This window comes from Schistocerca piceifrons, chromosome 2 (genome assembly GCF_021461385.2).
Source record: "Schistocerca piceifrons isolate TAMUIC-IGC-003096 chromosome 2, iqSchPice1.1, whole genome shotgun sequence".
In the NCBI taxonomy this organism is placed as follows: Eukaryota; Metazoa; Arthropoda; class Insecta; order Orthoptera; family Acrididae; genus Schistocerca; species Schistocerca piceifrons.
The window spans coordinates 679,602,466-679,625,233 of record NC_060139.1 but is presented as its reverse complement, the minus strand read 5'-3'; the positions used below and the strand labels follow the sequence as shown (position 1 = coordinate 679,625,233).

General features: G+C 40.4%; 1 protein-coding gene across 1 annotated transcript in view; it reads left to right on the top strand.

Moving 5' to 3' along the window:
- The window catches only part of LOC124775745 (SET domain-containing protein SmydA-8), a gene marked incomplete at its 5' end in the record, with an annotated part of 51,866 nt that extends 30,441 nt beyond the window's left edge, over positions 1 to 21,425 (top strand). Inside the window, 2 exons of the mRNA XM_047250575.1 lie at positions 10,373 to 10,557; positions 21,017 to 21,425. Of these exons, the coding sequence (XP_047106531.1) occupies positions 10,373 to 10,557; positions 21,017 to 21,142 (311 nt within the window). The remainder of the gene's footprint in view (positions 1 to 10,372; positions 10,558 to 21,016) is intronic.
- Positions 21,426 to 22,768: the final 1,343 nt, after the last annotated feature.

The following is a 22,768-nucleotide window of genomic DNA, read 5'->3' as shown; positions in this document are numbered from 1 at the left end:
AATTTCGATGCACTGTCATACACTGAAGAGCCAAAGAAACTGGTACACATGCCTAATATCGTGTAAGGGCCCCCGCGAGCACGCAGAAGCCCCGCAACACGACGTGGCGTGGACTCGGCTAATTTCTGAAGTATTGCTGGAGGGAATTGACACAATGAATCCTGCAGGGCTGTCCATAAATTCGTAACAGTACGGAGAGGTGACCCCTTCTGAACAACGCGTTCCAGATATGCTCAACAATGTTCATGTCTGGGGAGTTTGGTGACCAGTGGAAGTGTTTAAACCCACAAGAGAGTTTCTGGAGCCACTCTGTAACCATTCTGGAAGTGTGGGGTGTCGCATTATCCTGCTGGAATTGCCCAAGTCCGTCAGAATGCACAATTGACATGAGTGGATGAAGGTGAACAGACAGGCTGCTTACGTACGTGTCACCTGTCAGAGTCGTATCTAGACTTATCAGGCGTCCCTTGTCACTCCAACTGCACACGTCTTACACCATTACCGAGCCTCCACCACCTTGAACAGTCCCCTGCTAACATGCAGGGTCCTTAGTTTCATGAGGTTGTCTCCATACCCGTACACGTCCATCCGCTGATACAATTTGAAACGAAACTCGTCCGACCAGGCAACGTGTTTCCAATCATCAACAGTCCAATGTCGGTGATGAAGGGCCCAGGCGAGGCGTAAAGCTTTGTGTCGTGCAATCACCATAGGTACACGAGTGGGTCTTCGGCTCCGAAATCCCATATAGATTATGTTTCGTTGAATGATTCGCTGGCTGACATTTGTTGATGACCCAGCATTTGCAGCAATTTGCGAAGCGGTTGCACTTCTGTCGCGTTGAACGAGACACTTCAGTTGTTGTTGGTCCCGTTCTTGCAGGATCTTTTTCTGGCCGCAGCGATATCGCAGATTTGATGTTTTACCGTATTCCTGATATTCACGGTACACGCGTGATATGGTGGTACGGAAAAATCCCCACTTCATCGCTACCTCGGAGATGCTGTGTCCCATTGCTCGTGCACCGACTATAAGGCAGCGTTCAAACTCACTTCAACCTTGATAACCTGTCATTGTAGCAGCAATAACCGATCTAACAACTGCGCCAGACACTTGTTGTCTTATATAGGCGTTGCCGACCGCAGTGCCGCATTCTTCCTGTTTACATATCTCTGGATACGCTTGCCTATACCAGTTTCTTTGGAGCTTCAATGTATCTTAAACAGGAGTGCATTCATGAACTGCCACAAGATCAAAACTGCACGATGAGGCAACAAAATGGTTCAAATGGCTCTGAGCACTATGGGACTGAACTTCTGAGATCATCAGTCCTCTAGAACTTAGAACTACTTAAACCTAACTAACGCCGGCCGGAGTGGCCGAGCGGTGCTAGGCGCTACAGCCTGGAAATCACGGAAAACCTAAATCACGGTGGCCGGACGCGGGATTGAACCGTCGTCCTCCCGAATGCGAGTCCAGTGTACTAACCACTGCGTCACCTCGCTCGGTCGGTACGTTTTTGATTGTTGATTTATCTTGAGAGGGGGTGTACGGTGTTTAGTGTTGTTTAGATTGTTTGTGTTTCTTGTAGTGGTCTGTTGTGTGTGCGTGCATGAGTGTTTGTGGTTAATCTGTTATTCTTTCGTCAAGGTGAGTTGGTGTTGTTGTGTTTGCAATTAGGGGTTGCAGGATTGGGATGAGGTCAGGGAATGTTTTGGCTGTGTTTTGGGCTACTGTGCGTGAGGGTCGAATGTATTTATACTTAGGTTTCCTGTTTTCTCCTCCAATTCCTCCATGTCCGGCCTGGTGTGGAGTATGTCACCCAAAGTTTGGCCACTCTGGTTTGTAGTGGTTCTATGCCTGAGACTGTGTATACGTCATTGCTGGAGGTTGTGGGGGTTAGCTTGGTGATGCTGCGTATTAGTCTTCTTTCTGTTTTGTATAGTTTTCCGCTACGTGGGCCTGTATTCCTCCGAGTGGGACGACTGCATATTCCAGTATTGGTCTTATGAACGTTTTATACTCATGTAGGACTGTTTCATAGCTGCGGCCGTGGAAGCGTCCTTGCACCTGTCTTATTAAGTTTTGTCGTAGTCGTGTGTTGTTTAGAAGGTGATTCAGGTATGTTTTCCAGTTCAGGTGTCGGTATAGATATACTGCAAGGTATCTGGCTGAGTTATTTAGTGAGAGTGGCGTGTTCCATAGTGTTAGTCGGATGTCGTTGTCGTCTTGTTGTCATCTTGTTTCGTTTTATTGTCAGATGTCTGTGTTTGAAAAGAACTGTTTGTGTTTTGTTGGGGTTAGGGCGAATTCTCCATTTGGTCATCCATTGCTCTAGTCGTGTGAGGTAGTCGTACGTCTTCCGTTGGACAGTGTTTGTTTTCAGTTTTGTGCACCAGTATGCTGTATCGACTGCATACAGACCTACGCTTTCGGTTAGTGTCCTAACAGTGGGGATGTCGACGGTATATGATGTGTAGAGTAAGGCCGATAGTATTCGTCCTTGGCGTACCCCTGCTTGTGGGGTGAAAGCTTCAGATTTTTCTTTTCCTACATGTATGATGCAGGTTCTGTCAGTTAGGTAAGCTTTTATTATTCTTCCTGGCAGATTAAAACGGTGTGCCCGACCGAGACTCGAACTCGGGACCTTTGCCTTTCGCGGGCAAGTGCTCCGGCAAAGGTCCCGAGTTCGAGTCTCGGTGCGGCACACAGTTTTAATCTGCCAGGAAGTTCCATATCAGCGCACACTCCTCTGCAGAGTGGAAATCTCATTCTGGAAACTTCTCCAGGCTGTGGTTAAGCCATGTCTCCGCAATATCCTTTCTTTCAGGAGTGCTAGTTCTGCAAGGTTCGCAAGAGAGCTTCTGTAAAGTTTGGAAGGTAGGAGACGAGGTACTGGCAGAAGTAAAGCTGTGAGTACCAGGCGTGAGTCGTGCTTCGGTAGCTCAGATGGTAGAGCACTTGCCCGCGAAAGGCAAAGGTCCCGAGTTCGAGTCTCGGTCGGGCACACAGCTTTAATCTGCCAGGGAGTTTCATATCAGCGCACACTCCGCTGCAGAGTGTAAGTCTCATTCTCGAAACATCCCCCAGGCTGTGGCTAAGCCATGTCTCCGCAATATCATTTCTTTCAGGAGTGCTAGTTCTGCAAGGTTCGCAGGAGAGCTTCTGTAAAGTTTGGAAGGTAGGAGACGAGGTACTGGCAGAAGTAAAGCTGTGAGTACCGGACGTGAGTCGTGCTTCGGTAACTCAGATGGTAGAGCACTTGCCCGCGAAAGGCAAAGGTCCCCAGTTCGAGTCTCGGTCGGGCACACAGTTTTAATCTGCCAGGAAGTTTAACGAAGATGTTTCTAAGACTCGTCACATCCTTAGCAAGTCGATCGACTGTATCGGTTCTGCGTGAAGTTTGAACTTGCACTAAGAAGACATGACGAAACGGATACTTCAGAGAATCCTTGCATTTTGCGGGGTTTGGTCAACCTGAAGGCAGAACTGAATCCCACATTGAAGGAACATATTGAAGAAAAACAGTTATTGCGTATTGTTGGGGCTTTCCAAAACAAATCAGGAAGAGCCGCTGGACTGTATTTATGCTGTTTGCCGTGAGGTGATTTGTAAAGAAATATCGTAAATGGATTAAGTCGCAATTGAAGTTGATGAAACGACAGATTGTGCAACCTTGTCTCAGCTCGTATTTATTGTTCAATATGAATGTAAAAGGGAATTATATAAATGGTTCATAAATGTGACACCAAAGTTCATACAGATGCGGGAATAAGTAGTGAAGTGTTCAACGAACTTAAAAGATTAAAGGTAGCCGACTCTCCAGAAAAAGTAATAGCTCAGCGGTATGATGGAGCTTCAGTTGTGAGTGGCGGGCACAATGGGGTGCAGGCTGGAGTAAAAGCAATGCTGACACAAGATGGAAGTTTAAAACGCGATGTGTAAACACCGTATTTAATTACAAGAAAGAAACAGCTGAGTGTCTTGGGATCAATGAGGACGATGACAGCAACTACTACTCGACAACCAGGAAAGCAGCTGGACTTTGGAAACTTCTCAACAAGAACCAAGAGTTTCTCTTTTTGCTTGAGTTTTTCAGGAAGATCCTGCCTCACTGCGACATTTTGTTTAATCAGCTGCAACATAGAGATATTTCTGATTTCAAGTCACCGAAACAACTGACGAGAAATTCTCTTGATCTTGATCATCATTGGGGTAAATGCAAAAGAAGATATCGCCAGCCCAAAACGTTTCCGCTCTGTAGACTCACACAGAACTGTTGCAAAGGAAGATTAAGGCTAATATTGACGAGCGCATTTAACAATCACTGGTCAGCAGCTATGTTACTCCAGCACAGTTTGTTTCCAAAACAAGCTGTTATTCCCTGACAAAGAATTTCAGGCAACAGTTACATTATTTGGCCTGAACGAAAATGAACTGGGACAGGAATTGACAGTCATATACAGTATAAGTGATTTCCAAACCGCAAACGCAGCTTTAACACTTCTGAACTGTATCTGCGGGAATAATTTAGAAGCTGTTTTACCGAAATCATTGAAAGTATTACGAATTACTTGTACAGTACCAATGACAACAGCGGAAAGCGAGAGATGTTTTCTCCACACTGAAAAGAATCAGACTTTCACAAGAAATACAATGAAAGAAGAGAGACTGAGTGCGTTGGCTACTTGCTCTATAGAAAAAACACTTTTGGGTTTCCATAATTTCAATGAACTTGGAATTGACCATTTTACTCAAGAGAAGGAAAGCGGAATTGACTTCGTCTACAAAAACTATTAATTTAGGTAAAAACGTCGTTGTAATGTTATTCCATAAATTACTGTCTTGCCTGCAGAAAATACTTAAAACTATATATTTGTGAGTAAATTTTTATATTTTAGTTTCAGAGTAAAAAGTTTTGTTGGATGAAGCTTTAAATCACGTCACTTGCTAATACACTAAATGCTAAATATTCCCCGTTCAAGAAACGTTTTGAAGAGAGAAAATGTAGCATGCGATTGTTTGGTCAGACGTTGCGCCCCATTAATCTGAAGCCAACCGGCCGCCACCGCTTCTTAATAAAAACCACTGCTTCTTAATAAATAACACATTGCGGCTGGTCAACACCATTGTCTTGTACAGCAACAAAACGGTATTTAATGTAAGCATCACTGTATTTGCACTTCTTCGACAAACGCATGACGAAATAAAGAAACAAATAACATTACATGTCTACAGTTCACTTTCACATCAGAAGCACACACGACTAAACTACTTGCTTGATCAATACTGACTGAACAACTCGAGAAATCCTATACAGAAGACAGTTGGCACAAAGTGTTAGGAATCGAGCTGATGTTCAACGATCGGCCAAGTTTTCGCACTTCAGCTGAACTCGTTCGCTACGTACTCCACCGATCGGATTGGCTGATGTCAGTTACTGCGTTTACTACCGGGCCGGTGATCGAAGACGAAAATGAATCTCGGAATACATAGCAAATACTGGCTACCCAGTAGACATTTGGTCGTAACTACTAACACATTTGTCTTGATTAAATAGCTACTTGTTTAATTGAATAGCTACTTTTTTAATAACATAGTGCGTTGGCACCGCTCGCTCGGGCCGCGCCCCCTGTAATACCTCCCCACACCTACCTTGTAGGGGTGGGGGGCGGGCGCCCCCCTCCTTCGACCTCCCAACCCAGTTTGAAAACCAATGCGTTAGACGGTAGCACATTCCTCACTGTGTAATAAAATTAGATCAGATATCAGTATTTGTCATAGTTATACCACAAACATGGGCTACTTTGTGACGGATTGTTTACTGAAAAGGTATAGTGCATTAAATGACTAAATGTAAGTTATCGGTAGTTTGATAGATTTAACCTTCCTCTTTTAGAATGAGAAAGGAATTTTGTTGTGTAACTGTTCCTTGCCAATTGAGCCCCACCTGATTTTGTCCCAATTTTATCCCATCGGTTGGGGTTATATTGGGACTAGTCATTTTTCAGGCTGCAGTCAATACATAAAAATAACTATCCTAATGTCAGATTGCCTACTCTTTATTTTGACCAGTATTGGCTCCACTACAATGACATAAAAGTAATTAGGAACACAGAAATTTTAAAAAATATATATAATAGATTTAACTCATTAACACGTTTAAGAAACTGTGAACAGATACAAAATCACGAAAAAAAAATTGCAAACTAAAAACAGACATCTGATAAAATTCAGTCCATTTCATACAGTCCTTACTCCTTTACATAAAAAATACCCCGACGACCAACTTGCTCCGGCGGGCTGATCATTCGGATAACGTCCTCCGCAGCATATTGCAGAGCATCTTCCTTGGGCTTTTCCACATTTTCCCATGGCGGACACCATATAACCCATCATTGTTCCTTTTGTAACTCGTCCTGGATACAGTCTTCTTCTGTATGTAGCAATTATATACATCCCCTCACACACATCTCTGTTTGGTTCCCGTGGGGCATAACGAAGCAGATTGGTGCAGACTCTTCAGTGTCTTCGGATCCATCTTCCTCATCCAGAACATCCTACACAGTCATCTAATTCTGTATAGGGTACAGAAGACGAGCTCTCATCAGTGTCACTGTCTGTATCCTCTTCGTTTATTATTGTCTTTGTCAGTTGAGGAGCACTCTGTGCAGTTTTAGTTTTTACTCATGAAGTGGTTGGGTCGTTCATCCTGGCAGCAAGAACATCTTCTGCAGAAATGCTCTTTGCTGCAGGAAATTTACCCTTCTATGCCTCACCATTTGACGCTTCTGAGTTGCTTCGGATCCATCTTCCTCATCCAGAACATCCTACACAGTCATCTAATTCTGTATAGGGTACAGAAGACGAGCTCTCATCAGTGTCACTGTCTGTATCCTCTTCGTTTATTATTGTCTTTGTCAGTTGAGGAGCACTCTGTGCAGTTTTAGTTTTTACTCATGAAGTGGTTGGGTCGTTCATCCTGGCAGCAAGAACATCTTCTGCAGAAATGCTCTTTGCTGCAGGAAATTTACCCTTCTATGCCTCACCATTTGACGCTTCTGAGTTGCTTCATTTCTCTTCTGCACAAGGTGATCCATAAAGGTGTCACTGATGACTGAAGTTAGTTTTGTTTCCCGGACCATTGTGAATGATGGAAGCCTTTACAGCACTATTTGGGGATTCAAGCGGTAGATGCCAGCTTTCTGGAAGCCTGCTTTCAAGTTATCCCCTCTTGAGGTCACGCATTTCCACAGCTTGTTAAGCAAGGTGGGGAATTGGTTCTTGGGGACAGAGCTGCACCTGCTGCCCACTTCCATCCCAAGGATCTTCCGCCACTTTGCTTTCGAAGGTCGAAAGCACGCAACATCAAGTGGTTGCAGAAGATGGGTTGCATTCAGTGGCAATGCAACGAATTTTATGTTGTCGGTACTCTTTACACAGCTGTAGCTCAGGCCGTCGTCTATAATAAGCTTAACATCATCTTGTCATTTCAAAATAGGTGGGAGTAACTGAGTAAACCAATCCTCAAAGCACTCACTGTCAAAACACCCACTCTTGGATCTGTTATACATAGCCCTGGTGGCCCATTTTCCGTCCATGTATCCCACAATTTTTTGGTCTTGTAATTTATGTAAAGAGGGAAAGTGTTCTCACTACATTACCACATACCATTAAGGAGGTACACGCTTTTGATGAGTTCCATTTTTTTTTCTGGGTACTTTGTTCCCCTTTTAGTAATTATTTTTGAACACCCTAGATCACCAACGAAATTAGTTTCATCACAGTTACACTTATTCCCAGTGGGAAACACTTTCCATCTCTTTCTCCAAATTGTCAAAGAATGAATTCACAATTTCTTCGTCGTTTGCTGCTCTTGCATCCGAAATGTTTTTTGCAGCCCTGTGCGTCAAAATAGCTTTGTGCCTTTGCATAAATTGCCTTGCCCAGTCTATTCCAGGAAAGTTGTTTTTAAACCTGGCTTCTTTCCTGCCGCATCTGTTAAGGTAAGCCTTTACCGTAACGGAGGTCGAAAGTCCACATGGGGAATCCAAAACTTGATAAAGCTATCGGATGGGAAACAAACTGCTCCTCTTCTGACTTTGTAAATACACAATGCCTGCCAACTGTTCCCCAGTTCCTTTATTTTTTTAGTAGAAGTGTTTTCTTTGGAATGCCGTACTTTTGAGACGCCTTCCGGTACATCAGGATTTTCGCTTTAATTGCATTAAACAACCTCCTGGAGACTTCCTCGGTATAATTTCTGTATACCCTTGACCCAAGGGCCCGTTTATATATCTGAACCATACTTTGATGACTCCTAAAACAAAAGAGATAATCAAAATCAGTTAAAACGTATCTGTGGGCTAACTTTGGGACAGTTCCAAAGTTGCCCCATGAAAATCTCATTAGTGACAAAAGCAGCCAAACTAGATACTAATTATAGAATTTTTTATTCTATATTCACAGAAATTGTAGCTAAAGCATGTACGATTTGTTATATTTACCTGTCTATCGTGGTCCAACTGTCGTTCCAATTGCGTATGTGAAAGTTTGCGGCGAACTTGCAAGAAGTCAAAAATGACACGAAGCAAGGTTGTATATGGAAATTTTTGGAGACAGCCAGTAGATGACAGCAATGAACAAAGACTGCAGAGGCCTCAGAAGCAACAATGTATCTCACAAGTTGCAGCAGCAGGAAATTTAAAACAAAATTGTCACTGTCCTAATTTTACCTCACCAGTCCCAAAGTAGACCTAGTTTACGGTACTGATAGAAAAACTGTTTTGCTGGGCTCTAGATATTGCATTAAATTTTGGATTTTATCATACAGTAATCCATTTGAGGTGCAATGAACTATAAAGCACGTCATCGTCGATTGTGAGGCTGTAGCCATTACTCATGCTTCTGACGTCTGTTGATCTTATGGTGGGTCAGGATAACCTGTATGTAGATAAACATTCACGAAAAGAAGTCTTACTGAGTTCTTTGATATCCAGTTAAATATGAGATCTAAGACGCTCTGCTTTTGGTCCATATGGTTCTCAGCTGCTCATTTGTGTTCTAGTCAAGTGGCCGTGTAGGTAGACAGTACTACTTGAATGTAATAATTTCCACAAACGGCAGTTTGTGTTTGGAGTTGGTTGTTTACTTTGCTGGAATTGGCTTACGTGTGTGGTGTCAACATGAACTCTGTTTTAAATGCTAATGGAAAAGAAAATTACCAGGAAACATTAGCCGCAAAGGAACTAGGGCCACCCAGACCAGATCTGTTGACTAAGAAAATGACAAAATCAAATAAGCATAACTACAAGCGAGCATTTAACAATGTAATGTATAACAAGATTAAGTTGTTGTGTGGGTCTAACATAGGAATGTGTAATTTTTAGCACAGAAATTAATTTGTTAACTAATACATGTGTTGCGGATCTTGTACATTTGTGTGTAAAAATGAAAAAAGCACAAAACCTCCCACTAACACAAAAATGTGAAACAGAGAGTAGCAAAAGCTTTATCTTATTTTGTTCTTACCTCAAACTGTACTTAATTATAAAATTCCACAAAAACAATTCTTTCACTACTACTACTACTACTACTACTACTACTATTACTAATATTATTATTATTGGCAGTGGCTGTAGGTGTATTAATATGTTGATAAGCATAACTGTTATACAGCAGACACTATTAATTTTGTGCTTTCTTATTTATCTGAATCTAAAAATTTGTGAACACACAGTATGTATAGTCACAAGCCACCACTGTAGAGAGGTTTTAGTAGATAAAGTTTTGAAGGCCTGAAATGTATGGAAAATAAGTTCTGAAATTGAATCACTTTCATATCTCCTACTTTGCAGTATGTGCACAGAGGAGACAATCAGCTCTGACCTGCGTGCTCTGCGTAAGTTGGTCCATGTGGTGACCAAGCTATCTGTTGAAAAATGTGTATCTGTGATGCATGCTTTCACACACACAGTTCACAAACCCCAATGTGCAAACACTATCCTCAGTGCAAACAAGGAGCTCCACAGTCAATTCCCCTAGATGCGAGTGTAACAGGTTGTTGTAGTTAAATGAAAATGGGATGTGAAAGACTGAGGCAATCAGGAAACAGTCTTGATACACGTGTTTTGTAGCCTTGCCATTATGCATCCTGTTGTGAAATAGGAGATATGAAAGTGATCTGATCTTCGAGTGTATTTTATACCCAAATGACACATTTCTGGAGTTGGGTTCTCTATCAAAACTTTATTCCTGGTAGCCTGTAACAGCAGTTGTGAAACATCCTGTATAAAAAGTCAGCTGGTTTGTCATGAGCTTCTGAACAATGTATATATTGCTTTTATAATATAGATGTTTCTGCAATTTTCAGATGTAACAGATGAACAAGTGAACAGAAAAGTGGAATTATGCAATGAATTGCTGGAAGTTGCTGATGTTCTGGAACCAGGGATGTCACGCTTGAGGGGTATACTGCTGTATGAGCTACAAGCTGCCATGGTGGTTCAAGCTAAGAGAGACTTCAATGCTGACAAAATCACAAAGTCTGCAGCTCAGGTACATACAGCACATACAATATGTTTACCACTAATTTATCATAAGTTGTTTTTGGAGTCTCATTTAACCCTAAATAGTCCCTTGTAGAACAGGACCTATTGTTTTGCTTGACACCCCAGAACTGATGCCTAAAATTTGAAATTATATCTGTCTTCATGTGTTTATATTTCAAAGAAACATCATCATTTGGTATTCCAACTTTAATATTGTATTGTCATGGTATAGCTTTATTTAAACAATAGCAGTGCTCAGGAATGAGTACGGTGTGGAGCTACTTACACAAACCATGCTTGGACAGGGATATTGTGACTATGAGAAGCACTCTTAGATAAATAACAAAGAGAAACTGGCTGTGAAGACTGGTGTGAAACAATCACTAGCATAATGCACAAGTTCAAATGAATTAACCAATAAGCCAAGATCTGAGATGTAGCAGACATTATACAAATAGACAAGCAAATAAGGCAAATTGTTGATGCCCTAACAGGTGATTATTAAAAAGTAGCTCGTGGTCTTGCGGTAGCGTTCTCGCTTCTGGCGCACGGTGTCCCGGGGACACTCCTCTTTATCCTGTGGATGGCTGTGACTGTGGGAGCGATGTATTCTGTGGTGCTGGAATGCACTGTCTGGTGAAGCACTACCCCAGGATGAAGCATGATTGTTGAAAATGTAAATTGTGACAGCAGCATCCAACTTCTGCCATCACATGTTATCTTTGTCGTATGTGGCACTGCCACAATTTCTTTTAAGGATCTAAAAAAGTGTACAGTTACTTTGCAATATTCCAGTTTTCCCCATGGAGTCTTCTTCACATTTTAATACCCCTGCAGTCTGTTTAGTTACATGTCATGGACTGTAAGATCTAGGAGTTGTTTTTCTTTTTTAAGTTTTTGTTTTTTAAGTAGAAACATTGTTACACTTACTTGATGAGTTTCCACATTATCTATGTGCAGGTCCATAGCCACTGTAAATTTCTTGAAGGTAATAATTTTTCTGTGTAGGTGGTGGTGCAGGAGGGAGCAGTACATGATAGCAACCACAACGAGAGTTACACACAACAATAATAACTACAGACAGAAATACCCCACATGTAAAGTCCATATGTAAAATGGAAAACACGCAACCCTAGTGTTGATTTTACCACTGTGCCAGTATACATAACACATTAACATATATTAGTGTAACTGTCAAAGTGAAAAAATGCCATATGACTGCCTCTGACCCTGTCTGAAGTAAATGCAAGTTTCTCCCAATCAAGCAGAGTTGCTTTATGAAGCAGAACTTTACCATAACAATCTCTAAATCCACTTATTGTTTTCATCATTTTCTCCATTATCTGCGGAAATTAGTACACCCCTCCTCCTCTTCCCCCCCCCCCCCCCCTCAAGAAACACACACAAACACTCACACACACACACACACACACACACACACACACACACACACACACACACACACACACACACACACACAAAAAAAACTGAAACAATGCAATATTGAAAATAATACAGTACTGACTATAATGCTTTGAATAGGCTTTAAAGCAGGGATAACAATGAAACAACTGTTTCCCCAATTGTATAAAGGAAAGAGGGGTACAGGAACTTCTCGGACACCATATACAATTACTCAGACCACACATAGCATAGTCTCAGTCTCATTGCATCAGGCAAGAGCATTTATTCAGTCCCAGAAATTACCAATGCTTTCTTTAGGGCAATATGTTTGAATACACTTGGAATTAATACTGAAAAAGAAATTGTTTTCAGCTTAGAAGCAGCACATGTATCAAAGGGCACTCATACAGTATAATCCATACAGACAAAGGGAGTCTTACAAAATCTGAAACTTAAAAGAAAAATGAAATATCAGTAGTTAAATTATCCTTATGATACACATGTACATATCAGAAACTAAATCATTAAAACTGACTTGCAGGTACCATAAATAGAGATCAATCAATACATTCTGGATGAGACTCCGTGTGTCTAATTCCTAGGCACACACATAGACAATGATTTGATGTGGCACCAGCACCTGAATAAGTTAGCCAATAAGCTCAGTTGTGGCTACTTTGTTCTTATAAGGGAAACTCCCTATCTCACCCCTCTCAGATTTAGCGGTAAAATGATCCAGTGCATTATCCTTCAAAAACTGATCACAGATCATGCATGAAAACAGGAAGAAAGTGTACTGAACCCTGCAAAAAGAACCAAAATCGAAACAGTGAACAGTTCAAGTTCACAATGTGCAACATTCATCGAGTTTAAATTGCAATGGCATCGTGGTTATGTGATCATGATGTTGTATAATACGCCAATTGCCAAGACTACAGGAGGAGAAAAAATACATCAATGACCAAACTGAAAGTTCATAATTTTGTGAGATGGAGTGTGGAAGATAATTTTATGATGGGGAGGGGGGGGGGGGAGAAAGGGGGCACGAGGGATATTTGAACACAGATCTCCTGCTGTGTAGTCCATCACCATGATCACACAACCACAACACCATGATTCTTGCAACTCGCACGATGTTGCACATCTTGAGCTTTGACAGTTTACTGTCTCTCCTCTTCTTTTTCTTCTTCTTCTTCTTCTTTTTCATGGTTCAGTAGACCCTCTTCCTGTTTTCTTGCTTGATCTGTGTTCAGTTTTTGGTGGGCTATCCACTGGGCCATTTTACCACTAAATCTGGGGAGGGGGTGGGGGGAGGGGGGGAGTGATGGGGAGTTTCCTTTGTTAGAAATGTGTCTCACTATGTTCACCTGCTGATGGGATGATTTGCATAATCTTCTGGGACAATGCATTTAAGATCAATTAGGCATTTACCATATAGAAGTGTGTGCCAAGAATATTCTGTAAAGCAAATAACCAAACATCTTGCAAAAGTCTCTTCAGAGAGTTAAGAGTTCTTGCACATGTCTTTCAACAAACGTTCTCCCTGATGGTAATTCTGGTTAATAACAGGAGTTAATTTAAGGGGAGTTGGAACACCCTATCCCAACAATGTTAAATTTAGTGACTTGGCTTCCCTATATTTCAGGAACCACTGTAGCCATTGACATGAAACTTTTACAGGACATTAAACTTTATGTTCTGGGTCTACTGAACTACAATCATTACGCTTCAGCCACTCCTTTTGGAAATACAATTTTTTGATTACATGGTTGAAATGTTGTGTACTTTTTTGTATATTATCCTAAATAATTTCAATTATACATAACATTATGATCTTTTTTAAGTTCCGTAGACTCAGGATATGTATGTTATTACTACCTGAAAATTTGAATATTCTACTCGAAGTGGTTTCTGAGATTTAGGGGAAAAATGCAACAGAAAATGTAAATTTTCAGGAATGGCTTCTAAAGTTTCAAAACACTGTAACTCATTAACATATGCTTAATTTTTTATTTTTAGTCACTCAGAAACACCCTGCACCATACTGTATATCATTATCTTGATCTTTTTCCAAGTTTTTTCTTCTTTTCTTGTTTCTGGGCTCCTTAGTGGCCAACTGTGCTGCATAATCTGCTTTATCAATGCAAATCTTGTCCATCTGTTGAAGTTCTCTAATGCAGTTTCTCCAGGATTAATTCCCATATGCTGTAGCACTTTCCCCCTACCAGTGTTTCCATCACTAAAAGCAATAACAGCATCACTGACCCCTCACTTTAGTGTCTTCATTCCAACAAAAACATTTTTTGGTAAGTGAGTCCATATAAGATTATTGAACGACTCATTGGGATTTTGAGTTTGACCATGCAGACACTTCTTCAGTAATTCAGGATTTGCCAGGTCTCTGTAAATAGGTTTTATGATATTCATGACTGCTGCTGGGATGGAATGTTTATGGCTTCCTGTTTGAGTGCTGGGTATTGCAGTAATTGCACCATTAATTGGTATACCGGTTTTTCATCATTTGACAGTCTGTGGAAGAAGGTAGCCCATACTGCCTGCTTCATTTTCAATAAATTCCCAGTATTATTTCTAATGGCCATCCCATAACACTGCTGTAGTTCGTCTATCATTTTGTCTGTCAGCCTGCCTCTTATGATTTTACCATCAGAAAGTTTCTTGTCTCTCAAACTTTATTTCAACTTGTTCAACCTGGTGACCATCCTCTTCTGGACATGACCTTTATAACACAACAATCCACAGCCTTCTATATAAAAAAAAATTACCAATTTTATTAGATCTTGAAGTAATGCACGTAAAAACTTTAACATTTTCAACTGGTGTAGATTATATTTTAAAAAATAAAATAAAATACTTCCTATATGAGTTTATAAGTAATATATATGTCATTTCATTCAGAAAATTGCAAATTTTATAACAAAATAAAAATCTGAAAATGTGAAAAAAAATTCCGTTCTAACTCCCCTTAGATGAACTATGTATTTCACACCCACAATACTAGAGTTAAAAATAATTTCTAAGCATCCCAATCTAGAGTTTGGAATGTGAGTTTTATGTTCTGGTGCAAAAGTTAATAGGAAGTTGCTGATAGAGATCGGGCAAGAGACTGAAAAATCTCCAAAAATTCAATAACAAAGTAGAAGAATACTTTATTAGCCACTCATTTTACTATTTATCAGAACATTGGGATTCAGGCCTGTAAATTCTGATGAGCTGTAATGGTTGCATTAAACAGATCTTGACCTTGCCAGTATGTAGACAGCGAATAATATTCTGTTGTAAGTAACATAAATTGCTTATTTTAAATATCACCTAAAACAGCATCTGAGTAGTTTAAGAGCCAGAGCAGTGGCATTTTTCAAAGTAAAGGCATTTCTATTTCTCATAATAATTAGTGTGAGTAAATTATCCCTAGTCATAATTTGTGGTTAGTATACTTTACAGAAGGAGCCTGAACACTCTGCATAACTTGACTTATTTCACATGATTTACAGAGCATAATCTGTGAATGATTAAATGGCTGAATGAATGCACAGGGACATCTATACAGATGCAAGCTAATATTGTATTATTGCAAAATTAGTACAGGTAATGAAGGACACCTTTGTACACAAAAAAGTAATGCAAAACATTAGTGCCCGTGTTATTAAGAAGTACAAAGCAATGTTCCTTTGGACAAGTATGCACGTTCAAAGACCCTGCAGTGACTATAGCCATCAATAGACACAATATACAGCTGTAAGTTGGAACGAGGGCAGTGAAACTTTGTGTCAGACCAGGACTCAAACCCAGATTGCCTGCTTTACAAGAGCGGTCACCTTAACTGCTTTACATACATACATACATACATACATACATACATACATACTTGGCCATCCAAGCATGAATCCTGCCCAGACCAGATATGTTGCCATTGACATGTCATGACCTGCATTTGTATGTTATGTATATTCCTGTCCGGGAAGGCTGTATTTGTTGACAGTTAGGGGCCTGGAATTGGTGAATAAATATGAAACAGCAGTGCCTTGTTATGAAGAAGTACAAAGAAATGATCTTTTGTACATACGTGCATGTCCAAAGGAACATTGCTTCATTCCTCATTGTATGAATGCAAGTTGTGACACATGGATGATGACATATGGAGGTTTTGGTCTGGCTGGAATTTGTTCTTGAATGGCCGAAGCAGTTAAGGTAACTGCTCATCTGAAGTGGGAAATCGAGGTTCGAGTTCCAGTCTGGCACAAAGCTTCATTGTCATCATTCCAATATACAGAAAAAGGTGGTTCATATTCACCACTACGAATAGATTTTCTGTACAAAAAACAAAGTCAGAGGCCCTAGTGCTTAGTAAGAGATGTACAACAAAATTGAATCCACAAACAAGTTGAAAGTACTGACACTGTTGCAAATACCCTTAATTTCAAGCTGTTGGAGACTGTATTAATAAAATTATTTCTCCCTCTCTGGAGGAATATTTGAAACACTGTACTATGACATGGACAACCAATGTTCAGTATCCTTAACTATTAGTGACTTTTCTTTGTGAGTAAAATGTAACAGAATTCACTCAGACTTAATATGGTAATTGAGGGAATATGAGGTCAAGGTATAAAGCTCTCAATCTGGCACAGCAAGTACATTTGACAGCAATGAAATTTTGGTTTGGTCTGTTGGTACATATTAAGTCACATATCAGCTTCATCTGCAGAATGGCCTTGTTTGAATTAAGTAAGCTTACTCTGAGAGATGAAATCTTCTCAGGTTATCTGCAGTTGTGACATCATCTTATTGCATTTTCACAACATTTCAACAAATTTCCCTTGTTACCTTCAGGCAAAGTGTTGGGCTCATGTCTAGTTTGTTCCTTTATGGCTGCTGAACTGCAAGGTCATTGGCCAAGGGTCCAAAGGGAGAGTCAGTCGTGTGCCTCTAGAGGAGATGTTGTGGCCAGTGGTGGGGAGGCCATCTGGCAAGGTGGAGAGGGTTAAGACCATAGGTGTCTGTAAGGGGGACAAGAGGGACCACATACCTCCTCCTGGAATCTGGCTATAGATTTTATATTCATTACTGAATTCTCTTATATTTCTAGCAATCAATGTCTGCAACCCCACTAAACTGCAGATTTAGAATTGACCATTGTCACTCCGTTTATGCAAAATGATCTTCCTCATTCAGGCCTCACTGAGCTGCAGGAAGGAACCTCTGTCTCTCTCTCTCTCTCTCTCTCTCTCTCTCTCTCTCTCTCTCTCTCCATGGCACAAGGATTCCATCACAAATTCCCAACACATAAATGTAGCAGCAGTATACATTCCAGTGATCTTTCCTAAATTCCCAAAGGACACTCCCTCACCTTTATGCACAACAGTACTTTACCATTGATCTGTGGAAAAAGAAACCTATGATGCATTGTTGATTTGCATTCAGTTTTACACAGCAGCTATTGTAGTATACTCAAAAGAACACAGCCATGTTATATTGTAGGTGTTTACATTTGTACTTATTCTCGAGGGAAAAAATACCATTCTCTGCACAAAAGTAGAGGGAAAAAGGTATGAAATTTCAAAGTTAAGAAAATGCATTTTTCAGAATATGGACCTTTTCAAAGTCTGTGTGAATGCCTTGCCACATGCAGTCACAGAACTATGAACTCTCCCATTCCAATTGGTATGCTGCACAATATTGTGAGAAACTGATATGACAAGGATTACCTTTGTGCAGTGTTAGGTGGCTAAAAGTTGATAGCACTTACAAATTGGAGGACAGTTTTGGAATGTTTCTCATATTCATCTGGTGGTATACTGACCCTGGGCTACACTTTACCTGAGCAACCCAAAATCAACATAGCTCTTGAAACCCCTTTTTTATACAGCTTCAATATTGGAAAAGGACTGATTGCTACTCACCATATAGCAAAGATGCAGAGTCACAGACAGGCACAACAAAAAGACTACTAAACATGGAAGCTTTTGGCCACAAGGCATTCTTCTCAAACAGATGCCAAGGCCAGCCAGTCTGAAGTGCTTGAGATGTGATAATATGAAAGGTTGCTGCAAAATAGGTGAATTAACAAGGTAAGAAATGAGGTTATTTTCTTCAGAATTGGTGAGGATAGCTACATGTAGAAGATACTGACAAGAAAGAACAGGATGATGAAACATGTTTGAAAAAAAAAAATGCTTCAAATGGCTCTGAGCACTATGGGACTTAACTTCTGAGGCCATCAGTCCTAACATGTTTGACATAGAGGGCAAAATCTGTAAGGGACGAGTAGAGATTGGAACACATCCAGCAAATAATGAGGAATTTTGGTGGATGTGCTACTCTGAGATGAAAAATTTGACACAGAAGAGGAAGTCATGGCTGGTTACATCAAACCAGTCATAAGACTGATGTCCCAAATCAAAAATCAGTTTTAGTTGTATAATGATGTACACAATGACTATATGCTATCTGATCAACAGTGGACATTCTATGGGATGTGTCCACCCTTTGCCTTTAATAGAGGAAGAGCAGCCCATTCTTCCTCAAGGGCTGCAACAAGAGAAGCTAAGCCCATGCCTCCATAGCCACTTCCTCTACAAATTATCTGATTATCTATGAGGATTGTTCAGCAAGTAAAGCAAAACATATTTTTCTTTTTTCAGAAAGCAGGCTGGTTTTATTCAGGATTCCAGTACACCATATTATTCCCCACTCTTTTGACCACAAAACCATATTTTTCAATATAATCTCCATTCAATGTGACAGGCTTATGCCACATTACATGGAGAGCCTGTATGCCCACATGGTACCACTCTACTGGTCGACATCAGAGCCAATGTCTTGCGGCATCAGTAACCTCCCTGTCATCCAAATACTGCCTCATGTGGAGCACATCCTTTATTGTGCCAAACAGATGCAAGTTGGAAGTTGGAAGGTGCAAGATCTGGGCTGTGGGCAGATGAGGAAGAACAGTTCAATGAAGTTTTGTGAGCTGCTCTTCAGTGCACAGACTTGTGTGAGGCCTTGCTTTGTCACAGAGAAGAAGAAGTTAATTAGAATTTTTGTGGTGATGAACATGCTGGAGCCATTTCTTCAATTTCCTAAGGATAGCACAATACACTTCAGAGTCCCAGAAGACAGTCACCATGACTTTACCAACTGAGGGTGCAGCTTTGAACTTTTTCTTTGGAGGAGAGGTGTTGTGACACTACTCCATGAATTACCATTTTATTTTTGGTTCAAATTGATGAACCCATGTTTCAGTGACCTGTGATGATGCTTAACAAAAAATTGTCACAATCAGACTTTTAACGCACAAGCAACTCTGCACAAATGGCACCACATTGCTCTTTATGATCTTCCGTTAGGTGGGGAGGAACCTAATAGGCCCACACCTTTGAGCACCCCAACTTGTGGATGAGGCTGTCGGCACTACCAACAGGGACATCCAATTGAGCAGCAAGGTGTTTGATTTTGATTCTATTGATCACCTCAAATGAGAGTATCTGCATGTTCCAACACTGCATGAGTCACAGCTGTTTGCAGCCGTCCACACATGAGAAATCAGACAGGATTGCATGATCTTGTTGTGATGATGATGGGTGCCTCACCCAATGACTCACTGTGTTTTCCTTCACTGCCAGATCTGCACAAACATTCTGCAAGTGCCTATGAATATCTATGATGGTCTGGTTTTCCAGTTCAGTGACAGCACTCTGCTTTGATCGCACCTCTGTTGCTGTTTTTCATTAAAGATTTTAGGCTTTTAATAGGAGATTATCAGCAGTGATAGGTTTACCTTTTCCAAGTAGCAGCATTCCTTTTAAGTTTGCAAGTTTAAATTTAGTTTGAGTAAGCACATATAGTTTGTAGTAGTTTAATGATGGTTTGCCATTACTATAGTTCTTAACAGCTGTTTCACTTTGATGATGTATATGTTGTCTCATTCCACATCTTTAAAAGTTCATCATCATGATAGTCTCTATGGAACATGATGAATAAGAGAATACAGAGATTAGATGAATGATCAAAGGTTATTCTGTGATACTGTTGATATTAATGGCAATAATGTATCAGTATATGAGAATAAGAAAACTTTTGTAGAAGCTGAGCAAGACAAGGTCCTATACAGAATATCCCATCAACATGTAGTGATATCAACCTCTGTGTGAGACTTGAGTGTCTCTGGATGGTGCAGTGTGGGTGATGTTTGGACAGAGTGAGAGGAAATACAGTTCATTCTATACTAGTATTCATTGGAGACGTATGTAAAGTTGTTCTTGAGAATAAAGTGTACATTATGCTACACCTGTTGTGTATGACTGGAAATAGTTCCTACTGTACTGTGGCCGACTCTTCCTACATTGGTGACTCTATGTCTATTGTGAAATGCACAATAAATTTGCTACTCCATATTACTCCACTCCATTTTATTACATTGCAACAATGTGGCCATTACACCATCTGTCAGCCATCATACTGCATCTGGATTACAGTACCAACAGGACTGCAGTGTAGGGTAGTGGTGCCCCAAGGCAGCAGTAGGAAATTAGCAGGCTGCTTAACTTGTGGAGGTGATGCCTGAAATGCTCCTCTAGATGCTGGAGTGCAAGGGATTCTGCACCTGCTGCCTACTAGCCTACCCACAGTGTTCCTCCTTGTCAACCCCTCATGGTCCCCAGACCTGCCTAGTTGATCTCTTCCCCTTGCTACAGCCCCTAGACTCCCTTTCAACATCCCACTAAATACAGAGTCAAAATAAGCCCAGCAACACTGTTGTTAGCATTTCCACAAAAATCCTCAGCCCCTCAGAAGTTTTGTTTGTCCCTCCTGACTCAATATTGATCCTCCTCTGAATTAACTTTGACACATTCCTGTAATTTATGCTGCTTTATGTTTTGTCTTGACTTGCTGAAAAGGTATGTTTGACATGGTGCCAATCTGACAATGTTCCATTAATGACTGTATGAAAATTAATTCCAGTTTAATGTTTTGCATATGTGTTTACTTTTCATTTGTAGTTTGGTAACACTGTAACCTGACTTCTGTTTTATTGCTCTTAGGAAATCATGGGAGAAGCAATGACTCTGTTGCAAGATGCAACAAAAATTCTCCAGTCAGAGCCTGACATGACAAAATTACTTGAAGAAAAATTGGAAGCCCTCGCTACAGAGTTAAATGATGACTGAAATCCAATTTTATTTATTTAATAACTTAGAAACTAGGATAGGCAATAATATTTATGCAATAAAATGTTCTGTCTGTGATGATAGTTTCATGAAGTGTTGCTTTATTTGTATATCTTTTTATATACAATATATCAAAAAGAATAATGTAGTATGGATGGAACCTACTATATACAATATCTTATAAGTTAAGTATACTTTCAAATCTACAATCAATTTTGAAGCATTAATTGAAAAGTACAAAGAAAATTTATTGTATGATTTAATAAAAATGTTGTTATGAATATGTGAGTGTATGCTTTCCCGGCGTATACAGCTGGCGAAGAGTTCTTGGGCTTCCAGCCGGGTGGCGGTGTCTTCAAACAGTGACGTTTCGACGAGTGACATACTCATCATCTTCTGGCCAGAAGATGATGAGTATGTCACTCGTCGAAACGTCGCTGTTTGAAGACACCGCCACCCGGCTGGAAGCCCGAGAACTCTTCGCCAGTTGTTATGAATACATTCCTTTACCTGTCATGTTTTCATATTTACAAAACTATTTTTACAAGCCATTCAAGTAAACAGTACATCTGTTACAATAGCCTCAGTGTGTTTAATAGTTTTAGGATGTAACACTTTGTAACATCAAGAAAACAAAAAATCTAGAATGGAAAATCCAGGATGGAATGTAACAATATTATGAAATGAAAAGTTGCCACTCACCATATAGCAGACATGCTGAGTCACAGATAGGCACAACAAAAAGACTGTTGCAAAAAAAGCTTTCAGCCAGTAAGCCCTTCATCAAAAAGATACACACACACACACACACACACACACACACACACACACACACACACACGCAAGACGGTGGGCTGGGGGGAGGGGGGGCGGCAGGTTAGTGGAAAAGGGGAGAAGTAAAAAGACAGGGTGCAATGGTGGAATGAGGGCTGTTTAGTGTTGGAATGTGGACAGGAAAGGGGTTGGATGAGTGAGGACAACGACTTCTGAAGGTTGAGGCCAGGAGGCTTGTGGGAACGTAGGATATATCACAGGGAAATTTCCCACCTGCCCAGTTCAGAATAGCTGGTGTTGGTGAGAAGTATCCATATGGCACAGGCTGCGTAGCAGCCATTGAAATGAAGGATGTCATGTAGGGCAGCGTGCTCAGCAACCGGGTGGTCCACCAGTCATGTGATCTAAAAGCTAGGTTGCAACCACTGTGATATGTTCTATGTGGGCATGACAACCAACAAGCGGTCTGTCTGCACGAATAGCCACTGACAAACTGTGGCTGAGAAACAAGTGGATCTCCTGGTTCCTTTTTATAGTATTAAAACAAAAAATCTAGTTTTCTTAATAGTGAGAAGCTTCACTGATACATTATAGCATACTTCCAAAACCAGTTGTCTTAAAAATCAACTTTCAGATATCCACAGAAGCAAACTGTACTATCACTTTACTATAAACAAAAAATTTCTAGAATATCTGGTGTTCATGAAGTCATTCTTTTTAATCAAATCAGTCAACTGTGAGGATTAACTAGGTTAAAATCAAACTGTAGTATCATGCCTCATAGTACGAACACAATTACATGTAACACAGGTAAGATTATAATGCAACAGGAATGTGATATATTAATAATAA